Source organism: Cebus imitator, unplaced genomic scaffold, assembly GCF_001604975.1.
Source record: "Cebus imitator isolate Cc_AM_T3 unplaced genomic scaffold, Cebus_imitator-1.0 Scaffold194, whole genome shotgun sequence".
NCBI classification, from domain to species: Eukaryota; Metazoa; Chordata; class Mammalia; order Primates; family Cebidae; genus Cebus; species Cebus imitator.
The window spans coordinates 779,397-797,856 of NW_016107509.1; the positions used below are offsets into that span (position 1 = coordinate 779,397).

The 18,460-nt window shown below is 34.7% G+C and overlaps 1 protein-coding gene across 5 annotated transcripts in view; it reads right to left on the minus strand.

Annotated features, from left to right (window-relative positions):
- The window catches only part of CWF19L2 (CWF19 like cell cycle control factor 2), a 123,581-nt gene that overhangs the window by 18,509 nt on the left and 86,612 nt on the right, over positions 1 to 18,460 (minus strand). For all 5 annotated transcript variants that reach the window (XR_005203195.1, XM_037745200.1, XM_017547046.2 and 2 more), the window contains exons 13-15: positions 15,919 to 16,131; positions 11,485 to 11,601; positions 919 to 1,074 (exon numbers count right to left, since the gene is read on the minus strand). Coding sequence is in view for 4 of the 5 variants with exons in the window: in XM_037745200.1 (XP_037601128.1) it covers positions 919 to 1,074; positions 11,485 to 11,601; positions 15,919 to 16,131 (486 nt within the window). In the remaining variant the exon portion in view is untranslated. The remainder of the gene's footprint in view (positions 1 to 918; positions 1,075 to 11,484; positions 11,602 to 15,918; positions 16,132 to 18,460) is intronic.

Below are 18,460 nucleotides of genomic sequence, written 5' to 3' on the forward strand. Positions count from 1 at the left end.
GTATTAGTCTATAAATTACAATGTATTTAGATCAGGATCAAACACATGCTATTTTATAAAAGCTCTTTGAATACTGTAAATCACGCTTAGTTGGTTATGAACTCTAGTCATTATATGTCCAAAATTACATATCAAGGTTAGAATTTTTTCTTTTAACAAAAAGCATGAAATATTAAATACTAAAACTTACAGCAATAACTTGTCTCAGCAATTGTAATGTGTACTATTTGTTATCTTTGGCTCTAGTGTATTTCAGTAGTCAGTTTTCTAGAGTTCTGACTATAATTTTGACTTGAAAGTATTTCAAAGTAAAATAATGATTTCATCTGAGAAATAGAAAATTAAAATAGAAATTATGTTACCATTTAATAGTATATTCGTACTCCTAAATAAGCATGCTTTTAAAATGTCAAAATCAAAAATCTTCTGACAGCAATTTATAGAGCAGAATATTTTGTGCTTTCTTTCCTTTTTTTTTTTTTTTTTTTTTTTTTTTTTTTTTTTTTTTTTTTTTTTTTTTTTTTTGAGGCAGGGTCTCACTCTGTCACCCAGTCCAGAGTGCAGTGGTGCAACTGCGGTTTACTGCAACCTCCACCTCCCGGGTTCAAGTGATTCTCCTGCCTCAGCCTCCCAAGTAGCTGGGATTACAGGTGCCTGCCACCACAGCCAGTTAATTTTTGTATTTTTAGTGGAGTCGGGGTTTTATCATGTTGGTCAGGCCGGTCTTGAACTCCTGACCTCAAGTGATCCGCCCATCTTGGCCTCCCAAGTGAGCCACTGTGCCTGGCCTATTTCATTTCTTTGTATAAATTTTGATGTAAGTATATAGGAAAAAAATACATTAATAAAGACAACAATATCTGTAAAATAGCACTGTAGCAAAAAATAAGTATGTATGCAAATACTACTTATAAATACCTTAAAATAGATGGGAGCCATATCACCCACTTCCTTGGGGACAGGAATACATTCATAAACCATGTGATACTGTTTCTTCATGCTCATATTAGTTTCTAAAAAGATGCAGTCCAATCCTTTATCTTCAAACATCTTTACCAATGATTTTCTGAACATCTAAAAACAAAAGAACTAGGTAAAGAAAATACTTATAGGAGATTCAAAATAAAGCATTTTCAGGAGACTTGAAACATGAAAACCTTAATTAAAAAATACAACAAATCCCTTTAAGGTGAAAAATAAACGGCAATACTGAACTCTGTAATGTTATAGTTACCTTACTTTCTAAATCTACTATATAATTTCATATATTTAAGCAAAATTAAAAAAAAAAAACTGAAACCCACTATGTATATATTACAGTTTCAATAAAATGAGAGAAAGAAGAGATAAAAATCAAATTTCAGTGGTAAAATATGCAGAGCTGACAGAACAATTACAGGAAAACATCCATAAGCCAAAAGAGGTGCTCTGCACAGATGGGCATCCTTCAACTCAGAAATACATAATTCACTTCCAATTGTTTCCCTGTGCTTATAGCTTCTGCATTTGTTGGTTCCCTGTCTGCTGACCCATCACTAGTAACTTTGTATATTCAGGCAGTCCTCTACTCTATTTTCACAAATAATGCAATCCTATAAATTATATGAAATCCAAATATACCAAAGTTGAAAAGTAATAGGGTTTTCTCTCCCTAAGGAACTAAGCATTATTATACAACTATATACAAGTATACACACAGATATAATCAGTGTGTGTGTGTGTGTGTGTGTGTGTGTGTGTGTGTGTATTTCACACTCCTAGGCCTAAGGGGCAGCTGTTTGTAGAGGGTGGCTGAATGGGGCTGAGTGGTCCAGGATGTCCATATACATTCACGTGACACCCCTTGGAGTACAGGATGGGGCTAGGGATTGAAAATAAGGGGCCGGGAGCAGTGGCTCACTCCTATAATCCCAGCACTTTGGGAGACTGAGGTGGGTAGATTATAAGGTCAAGAGATCGAGACCATCCTGGTCAACATGGTGAAACCCTGTCTCTACTAAAAATACAAAAATTAGTTGGGCATGGTGGTGTGCACCTGTAGTCCCAGCTACTCGGGAGGCTGAGGCAGGAGAATTGCTTGAACCCAGGAGGCGGAGGTTGTAGTGAGCCAAGATCGTGCCATTGCACTCCAGCCTGGGTAACAAGAGTGAAACTCCGTATCAAAAAAAAAGAAAAGAAAAGAAAAGAAAAGAAGGGGAGCAGGCTGAAGGCTGGGTGCCAGAGCCCAGCTCTGCCCATACCACCATGTCTTACTGTGAACCTCTCAAGGTGTCTAAGAATTCTGGATGGGTGCGGTGGTTAACACCAGTAATCCTAGCATTTTGGGGGGCCAAGACAGATGGGTCACCTGAGGTCAGGAGTTTAAGAATGAGGTGTCTAAGAATTCTAAATTAAAGCTGGCCTTGTAAGATGTTGTGAAAGTATATTTAAGTAGGAAGATAAAATGTATTTTATTTAGATTTATCAGCTTGATTTATAACTTTTTAATATTTTGTTTAAACATTTTTGTTTTGAGGTAATTACAGATCACATATAGTTATAAGAAATAATACAGAAAGATCTGTGTAAGGTTTACTCAGTTTCTCCCAAAGGTAACATCTTATAAAACTATACTATATAATATCACAACCAGGATACTGACATTGATATAGTCAAGATTAAGAGCATTTCCAACAGCGTCCAGAAAGATCCCTACTGTTACTGGTTTACTACTACTTCTTCTTTTATTTTTAGAGATGTGGTTATGCTATGTTGCCCAGGCTGACGTACCATCGGCTATTCACAGGTGCGATTACAGCACACTACAACCTCATACTCAGGCTCAAACACTCCTCCTCCATTAGCCACCTGAGTAGCTGGGACTAAAGGTGCACACCACCATGGTCAGCTCCTGTTATCTTTCATAGTCACAGTCATTCCACACCCTACCTAGTCCCCATTCCCCCTTCTTCTGCCTTCACCCTTAATGTGTTCCTGATTTAATTTTGACATTTCAATAATGTTACATAAATAGAACCATGTAATCTTTTGAGGTAGGCTTTGTTTTTTCTTCAACTTTTACTTTAAGTTCAAGGGTACATGTGCAGGATGTGTATGTTACAAAGTGTGCCATGGTGGTTTGCTGCACAGATCATCCCATTACCTAGGTATTAAGCCTAGCATCCATCAGTTATTCCTCCTGATGCTCTCCCTCTTCCCATCGCACACCCACCGACAGACTCCAGTGTGTGTTGTTCCCCAATGCCATGTATCCAGGTGTTCTCAACATTTAGCTCCCATTTATAAGTAAGAACACGTGGTATTTGGTTTTCTCTTCTGGCATTAACGTGCTGAGGATAATGGCTTCCAACTCCATCCATGTCCCTGCAAAGGACATTACCTCATTCCTTTTTATGGCTGCATAGTATTCCATGGTGTACATGTACCACATTTTCTTTATCCAATCTATCATTTATGGGCATTTAGGTTGTTTCAGTTCTCAACGTAAACAAGTGTGCTTTTCAGGGTCTATTTAGTGTCACATTTCCATGTATTTGTGCTTCCTGTTGTTGATTTTCCTGTTCAAACTGGACCCTAAGCACATTACTGAAGTGCCATCTGGTGTTCATTAGCATAAGACTGTGATGTGATATGCCTTATGGGGAGAATAAGCTCTAGACAAGCTTCCTTCAAGCAGTCTTTAATCTTTGATTCTGAGAGTTTTTATCATAAAAGTGCATGAATTTCATCAAATGTTTTTTCCTTACTGATTGATATGATCATGGTGAATTATACTGATTTATTCTCAAAATTGAACCAGTCTTGCATACTTGGTATAAGCCCCACTTGGACATAGTGTGTTATTGTTTTTATCATAGAGTTTACTGCCAAACTCTATTTGTTAACATTTTGTTAATAATTTTTACACCTCTATTCACAAGGGATATTGAGCTGCATTTGATTTAACTGTCTTGTGGTATGAGGATAACACTAACTTATGGTATCAGGATAATGCTAACTTCCAATACAAATGAATTGGAAAGTGTTCTTTCCTCAAGAGATTCTATAAAACTGGTGTCAATTCTTTAAAAGTTTTGTAACATTCTCCAGTGAAACCATCTGGGTTTGGAGATTTATTTTTTTAGAAGTTTTCCATTTTGAAGTTTACTTCTTTATTAGTTAAAAGATTGTTCAAATTGTCTCTTTCATATTGAGTGTGTTATAACAGTTTGTAATTCAAGGAACTGGTCTATTACATCCATGTTGTCAAACTTATTTAGAGTTGTTCATATGATTCCCTTATATTTTTAATGACTGCAAAATCTGTACTGATACTGTTTCCTTTCTGATACTGGTAACTTGCTTTTTCTCATTTTTTCTTCTTTGTTGGTCTTGCTGGAAGTTTGTTGATTTACCTTTTTTAAGAGCCCACCTTTTGTTTCACTAATTTTCTCTGTGATTTTCTATTTTCAATTTCACTGATTTCTGCTCTTAACTTTATATTTCTGTTCTTCTGCTTGCTTTGGATTTACTTTGCTCTTCTTTTTCTAGGTTCTTGAGGTGAAGGTTTTTCCTCTTTTCTATCTTAAGTATTTAGTGCTATAAATTTCTCTCTTGGTACTCCCTTAGCTGTGCCTCATAAATCTTAACATTTTAAATTTCATTGTAATTCCATTTTATTATTATTTTTTAACTTTCTCCTGAAACTTCTGAGCTTGACTGAAGTGTATTATTTAATTTCCAAGTATTTAAAAATTTTTCTATTATCTTTCTGTTATTAATTTCTAGTTTGATTCCACTGTGGTCAGAGAATGCACTCTGTATGATTTCAATTGTTTTAAATTTCTTGAGGTTAGTTTTGTGGCAAGATATAGTTTATTTTGATACAGGCTCTGAGAAAAATAAGTTTTCTAATATTGTTGAGTGGAGTGTTATACAAATATTGATTAGATCTTTCTGACTGATAGTTAAAGTAGGCTGACTAATGGCCCTCAAAGAAATCCAGGTCCTATTCTCAAGAACCTGGCAAAAGAGACTTTTCAAATATAATTAAGAATCTTGAGATAGGAATATTATCCTGAATTACCTAGGTATATCTTAAATGTAATTAAAAGTTGCCTTATAAGAGGGAGGCAGGGGAAGTTTTGACTGAAGAAGAGAAGGCAATATGATAGAAGCCGAGATCGAAATGATGCAGCCACAAACCAAGAAATGCTGGCAGCCCCCTGAAACTGAAGAGGTAAGGAATAGATTCTCTCCTAGAGTCTCCAGAAGCAACCAGCCCAGCCAATACCTTGATTTTAGCCCCATAAGACTCATTTGGAATCTGACCTCCAGAAAATAAGAAAATACACTTCCATAGTTTTACAGCACAAACTCTGTGATAATTTGTCATAGAAACCACAGGAAACTAATGCAATGGGGTTTTTAAGTTCTTTTATATCCTTGATGATTTTCAGTCTGGTTGTTCTATCAATTGTTGAAAAGAGGGGACTGAAGTCTCTAACAATAATTATGAATTTGTCATTTTCTCCTTTCAGCTCTATCAGGTTTTGTTTTACACATTTTGTGCCTCAGTGTTGGTGCACACACATGTAGGACTGCTATGTCTTCTTGGTGGATTGACCCTTCTGTCATTATGCAATGTCCCTCTCTTCTTTGGTAATTTCCTCTGCTCTGAAGTCTACTTTATCTGGCATAAATATAGCCACTCCTGCTTTCTTTTGATTAATGGTTGCATGATAGATATTTTTCCATCCTTTTATATTATTCTACCTGTAATATTATTACATCTGAAGTGAGTTCTTGTAGACAGCATATAGTTGAGTTATAAAATCCTGTCTACCAAACTATCTTTTAACTGATATGTTTATACTGCTTATTGATATAGTAGAGATATTCTATTTTTATTTTTTTGTTTTTTGTTTGTTTTCTCTATTGTTTTTCTGGTTCCTTTCTCCTGCCTTCCTGTGGTTACTTCAACATTTTTAGAATTCCATTTTGATTTATCAGTAGTGTTTTTCAGTCTGTCAATTTGTATATTTTTAAAGCGGTTCTAAGTGTTGCTCTAAAGGCATTACACATACATACATACATACATATATATTTAATCACTGTCTACTAAGGCCATTTTACCAATGCAAATAAAATACAGACACCTTATTCCCTTTATGCCCTTTTACTCTCCCAGAGTTAGAATATAATTGTCTTAAATACTTTCTCTACCTACACTTGGAAACACATCAGACACCAGGCGCAGTGGCTCATACCTGTAATCCCAGCACTTTGGGAGGCCAAGGCAGGTGGGTCACTGAGGTCAGGAGTTCAAGACCAGCCTGGCCAACATAGTGAAACCCCATCTCTACTAAAAATACAAAAATTAGCCAGGCATGGTGATGCACGCATGTAGTGCCAGCTACTCAGGAAGCTAAGGCACAAGAATTGCTTGAACCCAGGGGGCAGGGGTTGCAGCGAGCCAATATCACACCACTGCACTCCAGCCTGGGTGACACAGTAAGACTCAAAAAAAGTTTCGGGGGGCTGCCAGCATTTCTTGGCTAGTGGCTACATCATTTCAGTCTCTGCTTCTGTGATCATATTGGTTTCCCCTCTTCTTTAGTCAAAACTTCTTTCCTCCTTCCTGATTTGCCAGGATTTTTTCTTTTATCATTTCTGTTTAAAGAACTACCTTCTTTAGCTATTCTTTTAGGATACCTCTGCTGATGACAATTTCTCTGTGTTTTCCATCACCTAACAATGTCTTGATTTTCTTCCCTATTCCTGAAGGATATTTTCACTAGAAACAGAAGTCTTGCTTGACAGTTATTTTCTTTCAGCACTTGAGAAATGTGCTACTTCCTTCTGGCCTCCATGGTTTCTGTGAGAAATACACTGTCATTCAAACTGTATTTTCCTTCTAGTACTTGTTGCATTTTCCTAATTGCCTGTTGAAGCATTTTACAAGAGCTGCTTTAAAATCTTTGTCAGAGTATTAGAACATCTCTGTTATCTTTGTGTTGGTGTCTATTAATTACCTTTTTCATCCAAGTTGAGACTGTATTTATAACAAGTAACTTTCAATTGAAATCTGGACATTTTGAGAATTAAGACACTGGATCTTATTTAAATTTTCTGCTTTTTAAGGCTTTTCCTAATAGTGCTCCATCAGAAGAAAGAGGGATATTACCTCATTACTGCCATATGGGAATAGAAGTTCAGGTTCCCAACTTGGCCTCAGTTGACACTCAAAAATGGAAGAGGCTACTCATTATTGCTGGGTAGCAGATGGGAGTTCTAGGTTCCCATTAGGCTTCCACTGATACCATCCTGACTGAGAGGAGGAGGCATGCCTCTTGTCTCCTTCCCACATGGTTTCCACTCATCATTATCTTCACATGCCTAGTGTTATGTGCACACACAAAAAAACTAAAAAACAGAATCAAATAGGAAAATATACAAATTTGGGATTATGACAGCTTTTCAGATTGTCTCTATTTTGTTACTTGTTACTATGCTTATAAACTTGTATTTATTTTAAAAAAAACTTTATAGTTACTTATTTCAATATCTAGTCCTAGAGTGAGAAGATAACCTTATATACTAGAAAAAAGGAAAATCGTTACCAGACTGGAACTATATATTTGTAACTCAAAGTTTTTTTAAAGGAGAAAAGATGTATACAGAAAGCAATAGCAACAACAATAAAAGGTTAAATAATCTAAAAATTATCTCACAAACATCCTTACTCCATGCTTGTTCATACTCCCTTTCTGGCTTAATTATTGGATGACTGTTCTAGATTTTATCTGGAGAATAGTGAAGAGGGCAGCCTCAAAGTGTTATGAATTATGAACAAAAACTGAAAAAATACTAAATTACTGTTGCAACAATGGTTCTGTATTACAAAATATATAAATCTCATACTAATAGCTTCAAAGAGAATACACACACATTTAAGTACTTCTCGCTTTCTCTTTTTTCTCTCTCTCTCTATAGACACACACACATAAAAGATTTTAATTTAAAAATATGAGTTTAATAAAATAATTTGAATTTGATCAACTCTACCAAAAGCATGATGTTCTCCATACTCAATAACAAATACATTATATTAAAATATTCATTTTTTAAAAAGTTATGTAACAACTAAACAATGGAAAAGTATTTGTAGTTCCCTATCATAAGATAAATCAAAACCATTTTATATTTCACAGAGATATAGAGTTCCTATGTTATTGAGATGACATAAAATTTCCATATTCCTAGGAAAAATCACTTCATTCTTTGGGTAACCCCTACTTTCCACATTTCCAACCTATCATTATTCATCTAATGGCCCATTCCTCATTTGGTCAGTGCATCCAGACTACAATTTCTTATAATCAATTTAAGGAAACTATACTGCAGAATGTTTCAGGTCCTTTTGTATTACCACAGTATAAAAAAATCAAGAACATATGAATACATAATTTTGACATTAAAATTAAAGTACTCCTTAAAACTATTAATGCTATATAGGATGGATTTTGGAATATTAATGCTATTATTTAGTCAAGTTTTTAAAATATAACATGTCTAAATATAAAGTTAACAAGTTATTCCAAGGTAAATGTTATGAGACAGAGCAGAACACACTTATAACTCTACTCTCTCCACAGGGTAACACCTCAAAAATAAATTAAAACAACTGTTTAAAAGGCACACTTGAACAAAGGAAATCAGAGAAGACACAATGACAAATCTGATCAATCTGTAAGATCTGACTTATATGCTAGAAAGTTCGCTAATACCTTGAGGAGGAGAAAGAAGGTTAGCAGGGATAGCAAAGAAGAAACCCATGCTACACTGCAGATACTTCAAAAGGCTCAGGAGTTGGTGGCACCAAGTACTTATGGAAGTAGAGGTTAAGGTGTGGCTAAAAACAGATGACTTAGAGGAAAGCCTATTAAAGAAGCAATTAACATGCCAGATCACCTCCCTGGCATCAGAAAACCAAAGGATTATCCTCTGGAAAAGGTAAAACAAGGTATCTGAGCTAGAAAACCAGATACAGTTGAGAGTTTACAGTCTGAAAACAGGGATGTTATCAGAAAGGTTACTTAACGTCCATCCATTGTTCAACACTCTGCCGCCTCCAGCTTTCTTCCCCCATTCAGCTCCCAGAACACTGGCAAGCAGACTCAGTCGGGAGGAGATGGAGATGGCAGAAAGAGTATTTTCTGAAGATCTGACTAGCCCCAAGAGAAAGACCTAAAGGTACTAACACTGGCTATTTCCTAACGAAATGGCCCCACATATCACTCCACATTGAAATTCACTGTACATAAGCATCAGTGACCCTCCTTTTTCCCCACCCTACCAATTTGGGATTTTTTTTTTTAACGGGCTTACAGTGTTTGACTACAGCATATGTTCAAGAAAATTTATAAAAATGATAACAATAAATTTAGAGGAAACCACGTTTCACTATATATTTAACAAAACCAGCAATTTGGATCTTATTTGAAATCTGTAATTACTCAAGTATGCTATGCTAAATCATCTTTGCATTTTCTGTTAAATAGGAAATCTAAAATTTCATTTAAATATGACTAGATAATGGTGATTTTTAAAACCACTTGCAAGAAGTGGCTCCTGCATTACAACATTTGGCAACAACATTTTGTACAAGCCAAATCATTTTTTTAATATATTCAATAAAAGAGGTGAATAATCAAAGATATTCACTAGGGTAGAATTAATTTGACTTGTTGTACATATTGGAAAGTAAAATAACAACAACAACGGCAAACTATACTTCCCCAAGGCAGGATTCAGATGTTTCATTAGTTCTCTAACCTACGATAATTTATAACTTCTAACAATTATTTTCCTTTCTCACAAAAAAGGAGCTGTAACACCATTATTTGCATAAAACAATTTGGCTTTTCCTCTCTTTTTCCATTTTCCACAATGTATTTGGTTTCCAAAATCTGCTAAACTATAATGTAAACTATACTAGAAATGCATCATACATTTATGGCAGAATTAATGAATTGCCTGATCTCTTCATTTCTTACAGCACCTAAAATATTATATTCATGTATTCAGTATCTGCTAAACTGAATAAAAATCTTCATCCACTTAAACTGTTTTCATCAAGCAGCTTAATTTCTTGTAGAAATATAAAACATACATACTGCATTCCTAACATTGCTTAAAATATTTTTGGCACTGCATTTTGCTCTAAGTTAAATCAGTTTTATATGTGCAAATTTTTAAAAGGCATCCTGGAAACATTCTAAAATAATTCTAAAAACTGAATTTCCATACTTTCCACCTTAAATTACCCATTGGCATTGGCATCCACTACAGGTATTGATCGACTTACCACCTCTGCAACTCACGACCATTCAACTTTACGACCACAATTGCCAGCCACGACTGCTCCGCGTCTGGCAGCGCAAACGTTGCCCAGCTGGGCGTATGATAGTGTGGACCAGCTTCCGGCAGCACTACCATCTCCGCGTGCACCATTTCAGCTGTACATATAGCCTACTCAACTTACAGCCAAATCGTGTTACGACCGGTCCGCGGTCCCGACCGTGGTCGTAAGTCAAGCATCAGCTGTACTAGGAAAACCCAAACTTTCACTCAAAAACACTTATATTCTTACTTTTGCTTCGTTGAAGATGCAATAAAACAATCTACCCTTTTAACAGCATAAACTTTAAAATTATAAGACTAAATTTCATTAAATGCCATCAAAACATCTCTTCTTTCGACATACCTAACAGCATGGTGCAAAGACTAGTGATCTCTTGTGCAGTGCTAACTTACAGTTTTCATATTTCCTAATTAAGGCTCCCCATGGCCCCTATTCAGCTGTCTGGCATTAGAAAAATAAAGAGTTTTCTTCCTTTCTTTCCTGATCATTATTAGGTCTTGAAATAATTCAGCAACAATTTCACCCATGTTGTGCCTTTCACTCTCTTAAAGCCAGCCACAAAAACAAGTCCCTGAATCCAAAAGCTAGGCCAGGTTATGAAGAAAAAGGAGCAGAAATTAAAGCTAGTAACAAAATCACAGCAGCAGAGAAAACTAATTCTATTACAGGAAAATACGGCAACTGCTAAATATAAACCTCTGACTCCTAAAATTTCTTTTCATTAGCTGAAAATGTCTTTCTTTTAGCTGCAATTTATTGGCTTACTATGGTAAGAATGATTCCTTCATGCTACAAAAGAAGTGCTGAAATATTAGACTAATTTTTTTAAGTAAAAATAAATATTACTTTGTCACAGTTTATTTTATAGACAAAAGGTCTCAAAATCTTGAGTAGACAAGGGAAACAAAATGCTGGAAACATCATGATCCACAGATATATACAACTGTGAAAACACACATGTTAAAATCAGAAATGGAAATCATTAAATGAAGGTATTAAAGCCTACTGGAATTTATCAGAATAATTTACAAAAATTGTTCATCAGTTTTAAAATGATAATGAACATTTATCATGCTGACCTGGATTTCCTCCCAGATGTCTTCGTCCAGTAAAGTAGCTGCTCTATGGTGCTGCAAAGGGACTATCAGGCAGTGCCCCTCAGTAAGAGACTGTACATTGGGTAAACATAAATAAACCTATGGGGAAAAAATTCAAAAGGTGAAATGTTATTGTTATTTATTCTCAGTTGTAACATATGAACCCTTAGTAGAAAAAAAAAATGATGAATATTTAATGAAGAATACTTATGAATTGTTTTTGTAAATGTTAATATTTTAAAAGATATTTAATATTTTTAAAGCCATCAAGATAGCTTTTAACAAACTGTAAATTTAGAGCACAGATCTCAATTTTCACCATTATATATCAGACAAGGATTAAGATTAGGCAAAGAAGAGCAGAATGAATGATACATTATCCTTAATCTGAAGAAGCTAGATACTTCGAAAACCCTTGAAACAACACAACTTTCACAAAAATAAAAAGACCCAAGGCCTAGTAATGGTATTCTAACTGATGCCTACTTATCAGGTCTTCCTTGTCTGATTAGCTGAGAAAAAGAGAATTAACTCAGCTAAGAGGAAGAGGAAATGATCCCAGAATGGCTTTACCGCTCTGCTTATTTACATACACGTATAACCTAAAAACTGGTGCTATTTTTCCATTATACACAAACTGTATATCTTTTTAAAAAGGGTTAATCAGTATGTTTACAGAGAACAAAAGCATGACAAAGGGCTTTATCTTATTTCTGTTATATTTTGCTGGGTTTTAGCTAGAAATAGTTTGCATGACAGACATTATTTAATAGAATAACTCAAATTTTTCAACCTTCACTGTAACAAAGTAGGAGTAGAGTGGATATCTACCTAAAATTACAATAAAATCACAACCACGTTCATGAAAAAAAGAAAAAGAAATCAAGATTAAGGGCCATGGATATGTCTGTAGACAACTTATAAGATTTGGCAAATGAAACATTTAAAGACATCTCAGAATTTTCTACATAATTACTGAAATAGAGCCAGGTACAAGTGTCACTGATAGGTCGATTAAGTTGCAATAAAATTCATTTTTAAAAGCAGTATAAACATAAAAATCACCTAAAATTGGTATCAAAATCAGTTTTTCTAAACAAAAACAGACACATAAAAAAGAAATACCTAAATAAATTAGAACACACAAAAAATCAATACTTTTTTTTATTTGACAGACCGCAGAGCTACCAATTGAATAATCAATAATTATTGAGGGCCTATTACATGCCAGGTAGTGTTGCACATGCTAGGGAATCAACAATGAGCAAGGACACAGATCCCAACCCATAAGGAGCTTACGGAGTGCTACAGATTGAATATCTGTGTGCCTCCAAAATACATATGTTAAATCTTAACACCCAAGGTGATAACATTCGGAGGTAGGAGAATTTGGAAGGTGATTGGATCATGAGGGCTCTGAATGGGATTGATTCCCTTATAAAGAGGCCCCAGGTAATGTGTCACTTCTACCATGTAAGGACATGGCAATAAGATGGCTGTCTGTGAACCAGGCTGTGGGACATCACCAGACACTGAATCTGCTAGCACTTTGATCTTGGACTTCCCAGCCTCCAGAACTGGCTTCAATAAATTGTGTTACTGATGAGCAACCCAGTCTAAGGTATTTTTTTATAGTAGCACAAACTAAGGCATGAAAGAAGAAAGACAAATAAGCAATGTAAATGTAAAGTAAAATGAATAATATTTCAGATGATAATAAGGGGTACTAAAAAAAATAAAGCAGAAAAAGGTATACATAGTGTCTAAGGAGATGTTAGGAAGCCCCCCTATAAAGTTATCTATTAGGGTAACATTTGAGAAGATATGTGAAGGAAGGAAGGGTATACACAGAAAGAAGCCCCCAGACAAAGGAAAATGCATGTGAGGAGGATGCATACCAGGTACGTTCTCCAGATGGTCAGACAGCCAGTGTGGCTAAGCTGAGAAGATGAGGGGAAGGCTCACAGACAGTGAGGTAAGAGGAAGAATTGGGCCTGTAGGCCTCATAGGCAACGATAAGGATTCCAGCTTTCGTCTGAAAGCCAGGTCCGACTAACGATGACTTAAAGTCAAAAAGATCACTTGCTGCTGTATAGAGAAAGGGCAAAGGAAAAAGGCAGAAAAACCCATTAAGGAACTATTACAGGAGTCCAGTAATAGATGATAATGACTTGAGCCAGGGTGGTAGAAATAAAGATTATGAAATGTGGTCAGAACAGGAATATATTTTGAAATACAGCCAATACAATTTAGAAATGGACTAAAAAAGAGGAAGAATACAGAAGGGTTAATATTAGCTTAAGATAAATAAATGTGGAGACAAGTATTAGACCTTTACCTAAGTTTGAGATGTTTATTAGGTATCTAAGTGGAAATTAGGTTGGATATATAAACCTAGAATTCTAGGAGATATTTGGGTTAAAATGTAAATTTGCTAGTAGTCTATAAACAGCAGTCATGAAATGAACAGAACATTTCAAGCAAAGATATCTCTATTACAGCTTTTTAAGAGAGTGCAAGCAAAAATTCTGAAAGTCTTCTGTAGCAGACTACACAAATGCATCCAGTTATTCACTATTCCATATACCCAAACCCTTCACAATGTTACTCTGTAGCTCCTTCCATCAAGAGGTGGAGTTGCAAACAGGCCTTATGATTCATGAGAGCCAAAAGAATATGGTAGAAGTGATGGTGGTCAGTTCCAAGTCTCTGCCTCAAGAGGCCTTGTGCACTTCTGCTAATTCTCTTGGAACAAGCCTAGCTCCCATGTGAAGTCTATGCTAGCCTACTGGAAGATGAGAGAACATATAAAACAGAATGATTTAAATGTCTTAAGCCACTAAATTTTGGTGTTTTGTTTATGTATGAATACTAGTATATCCCCACTTCCCCCCTTTAAAGGGATGAATGGAAGACTAGATAATTCTCAGGTCTAATGTATAAAGTCTTTACTCTCCTAAGATCTGAGAGTAAGGGCAGCACCCATTTCAGACAGCTGGTATTCCCAGAATGAACCATGTTATGTATACCTCAGTGTCTTTGCTCATGTTGTCCTGTATTTCCCATATACTGAAATTTATCCTATTCCACCATTAAAATGAAGCACAAGACATACTTCTTCCAGAAAGCCTTCCTTGATACTCCATAGTAACTTAAATATTCCTTCTTTGTGTCTCCATAACCCTTTTGCATATATATCACTGCATTAAAATTTATCTGTTTATGTTTGTCTGCTTCCCATGAAGCTGTAAGCAACTTGAGGTTTTAGGCATATTTATATTTCTAGTACCTAGGACTAGAGCCTGACAAACAGGCTGATAAGTGAATGAATACCTGATAAGTGAACTAATTACCAAAGAGTTTTTCTTTCTTTTTCTAAATCAAATTAAAAGCAACGACTAGAATCATGTAAAAATATTAAAGAATGAACACAACTCTTATTTAAGTTATAACTGTTTACATAAAAGTTGAGAAAGAAACTGAGAAAAATAAATATAATTAGTTAAGATGAATTTTTACAAATTATTTTTGAATGGGATCTTGACATTTATCTTTTTGTTAAGCATGAAGGAAAAGAGAAGAAAAAGGATAAAAAAATAAAAGAAGCCAAAATTGACACTGATGAATTAACTACTTCAACAACCTAAAGATATTAAAGATCACGGATATGTGTACATATATGTATGTATACAATAAACAACATAAATATGTATATGGATGTTTCCCAAACCATAAGTTCCTGAAACCAGCATTCATTCAACTTCTTCCACTTTTTCTCACTGACTCCACTCCTGCCTTCTTTCTGCTTCATCAATGCCAAGCTCATTTCCCCCTCAGGGCTTTTTACTGATGGTCCTTCCTGAAACATTATTCATTCCTATCTTCATATTACTTGTCCTTCCCATTTTATATGTCTTTACTAAAGATCCTTACAGAAGCCTTCCAGACTACCGTGTGAAAAAAATACCCCCATCATTTTCCCCCATTTCTTCACTTTACTTGCTTTATGACAATTAATTCTTTCAAATCAGGTCAATTATAACTTTATTTACTGCCTATTGCACTAAGCATAAGGTCCAAAAGTCTATCTGATTCTTGACTTTTCCCCAGTGACTAATTAGGGTATGGCATATATTAGGTACTGTTCTGTATACAAAAATTATGTACTTAATATAAGAATTACATCAGTAAGTATTTATTGAAATCAATTAGTATTATTATGTACTACAACCAGGGCGAGATGCTTGGTATACAATGGAGAGCAAGAGTTATCGCTATCTTCACAGAGCTTAAAAACTATTAAGGGAAAGACCCAATAAACAGGTAAAACAAAGAAAATAACTTCTTCAAGTTATTCTATGAAGAAACAACAAAGCTCTATGAGAATGTAAGTAAAGGTTAATAAATACTTCTTACCTTAACACCTATTGCAACAATAAGATGCTTGGGAAATTGAGAGCTGTCAAAACAATACAGACATTTTTCCATTTGTGCAGCAAGACTCCGATGCTCAGCAATAGCTTTTTTCCACTGGTTCTCTTCCTCTTCACCAAGACGTTCTCTCTCAGCTGCTTTGGAGGCAAACATGTCATCCAGGGTATAATAGTCTCCATCTGTTTTTCCCATAAACTGAAAAACCAAAATAACAGTAATGAAGAGTAGAAGGTATTGATTAAGATTTCATTGTACTGTGGTATCCTAAATCCATATCTGTAAGTTCTAATGATAAAACCCACACATTTAAAAGAAAAAAAAAAAAGATTACTATTTAAACTTGATCTTCTAGAGTCAATTATCATCATAATCACAGCTAAAGTTGACTAAATATTTACTATATACAATTCTATATGACTTGTTCATGTTTTATACTCCTATGACGTAGGATCACTATCATTTTCAACTAATAGATGGGCAAACTGAATCACAGAGAGGTTAAGAAACTGTAACTTTAAAAATTCACATATACACTATATATTACATGAAACTTTTTTTTTTTTTTAACCACATCTCCAGGTACCTTCTCCATACATCCCCTAACATGAACTACAGACAGATTGATGCCTTCAAAATACAAAAACACAAATTTTATTTTCTTATTTTATGTACCTCCTTATAATCCTCAGAGTTCTATACTGTGTACAGAATTAAGTTCAAACTCTTGAACTTGAAAGCCAACAAAATCATACATACAGAAAGTCATAATGGTTTAAAGCTTAGATTCTACAGTCAAAATGACCATGGTGAAGTTCTCTCTCCTGTATATACAACTTTGAACATATTACTTAATTTCTCTGTGCTCTCTCTATGCCTTATTTCCTCATTTACAATGGTTATAACAACACTGCCTGAGTATCCCTTATTCAAAATGCTTGGGATCAGAAGAGTTTTAGATTTCAAATTTTTTCTGATTTTGGAATATCTGCATATACATAATAAGATATTACAGGGATGGGACAAAAGACTAAAATGAAGTTCATTTATGTTTCCTATATACCTTAAATGCATAGCGCTAAGGTGATTGTATATATTTTTAATAATTTTATGCATGAAACACAGTTCATCTATATCAGAAAGCAAAGATTTCATTATGTCAGCCACCCATGAGGAATTACAGCACATTTACACTTATCTATACCTGCTGTATTGGCACAGGACTGAACAGTTACTCTGTCCTTGGCATCCTCATTTCCTGACAGGCTGTCTCATCAGTTGTAGTATTTCTTCCTGGGTCAACCCTTGATGTTTAATTCTACTCTTTTTTCAAACTTAGGGTAAGATTTAGCTGTCATTTCCATCAAAGAAACTTCATCTTGCAGGCCCTTCCAAAGCGTACTTACACTGCTGTCAGTCTCAGGATGACTACACTGTATCATACTCATTAAATTGGCTTTTTTTTCCCCATTATACTACATTCTACTAAGTGTAATAAAAGTATTAAAGTACTAAATGTAATGTAAATTACTTAGTGTAATGGAAGTATTAATAAAGTACTAAGTATTAAAAACAAAACAAAACTACATTTTATCATCAAATATAAAGCAATAGCAAGATGCTCGGATGTTAGCAGACATTTTAAACAATTTGAAGACACAGCAATTCTATTCATGTCAGACAAAGTAGATTTCATAGTATACGGTATTATGAATGATAAAGGGTCACCTGATAAAGGAGTTATAACATCAAGAGGACATAACATTCTATAGATTACATAAGTTGAAAAGAAAAATTTTAAGAGAACTTAACAATCCGCAAGTTTACATACCTAATAACAGAGATTCAAAACATATAACATAAAACCTGATAGAACTGCCAGAGAAATAGATAAATCATAACTGTAATCAGATTTTAAATACCCCACTCTCTGTAATTGGTAGCACAAACAGAAAAGCAATAGCTATGGAGACCTGAATACACTCTCAACCAACTTGACTTAATTGACATTAATAGAAATTCCACCCAACAGCAGCAAAATATACATTCTTCTCAACTGTACATGGAACATCGACCAAGATAGATGACATTCTGGGTCATAACACAAGTCTCAATAAATTTAAAAAGACTCTAGTAACTTAAGGTATGTTCTCTGAACACAATGGAATTAAATTAAAAATCTGTAACAGAAATATCTTTGGAAAACTGCCACATACTTGGAAACTAAATAATGTACTTCTAAATCACCCATGAAACAACAAAAAATTAAAAAGGCAATTAGAAATGAATTTAAACAGCAAAAGACAAAAATACAACATACAAGAATTTGTGCAATGCTGCTAAAGCAGAATTTAGAGGGAAAATTATAGCATTAAACATCTGTATTAAAAGACAAGAAAGTTCTCAAATCAATGATGCCAACTGCCACCTTAAGAAACTAGAAAAAGAACAAAAAATAAAATCCAATGTAAATAGAAGAAAATTTATTTAACGCCATCACTGATAGGTAAAAGGATTATTACCAAGG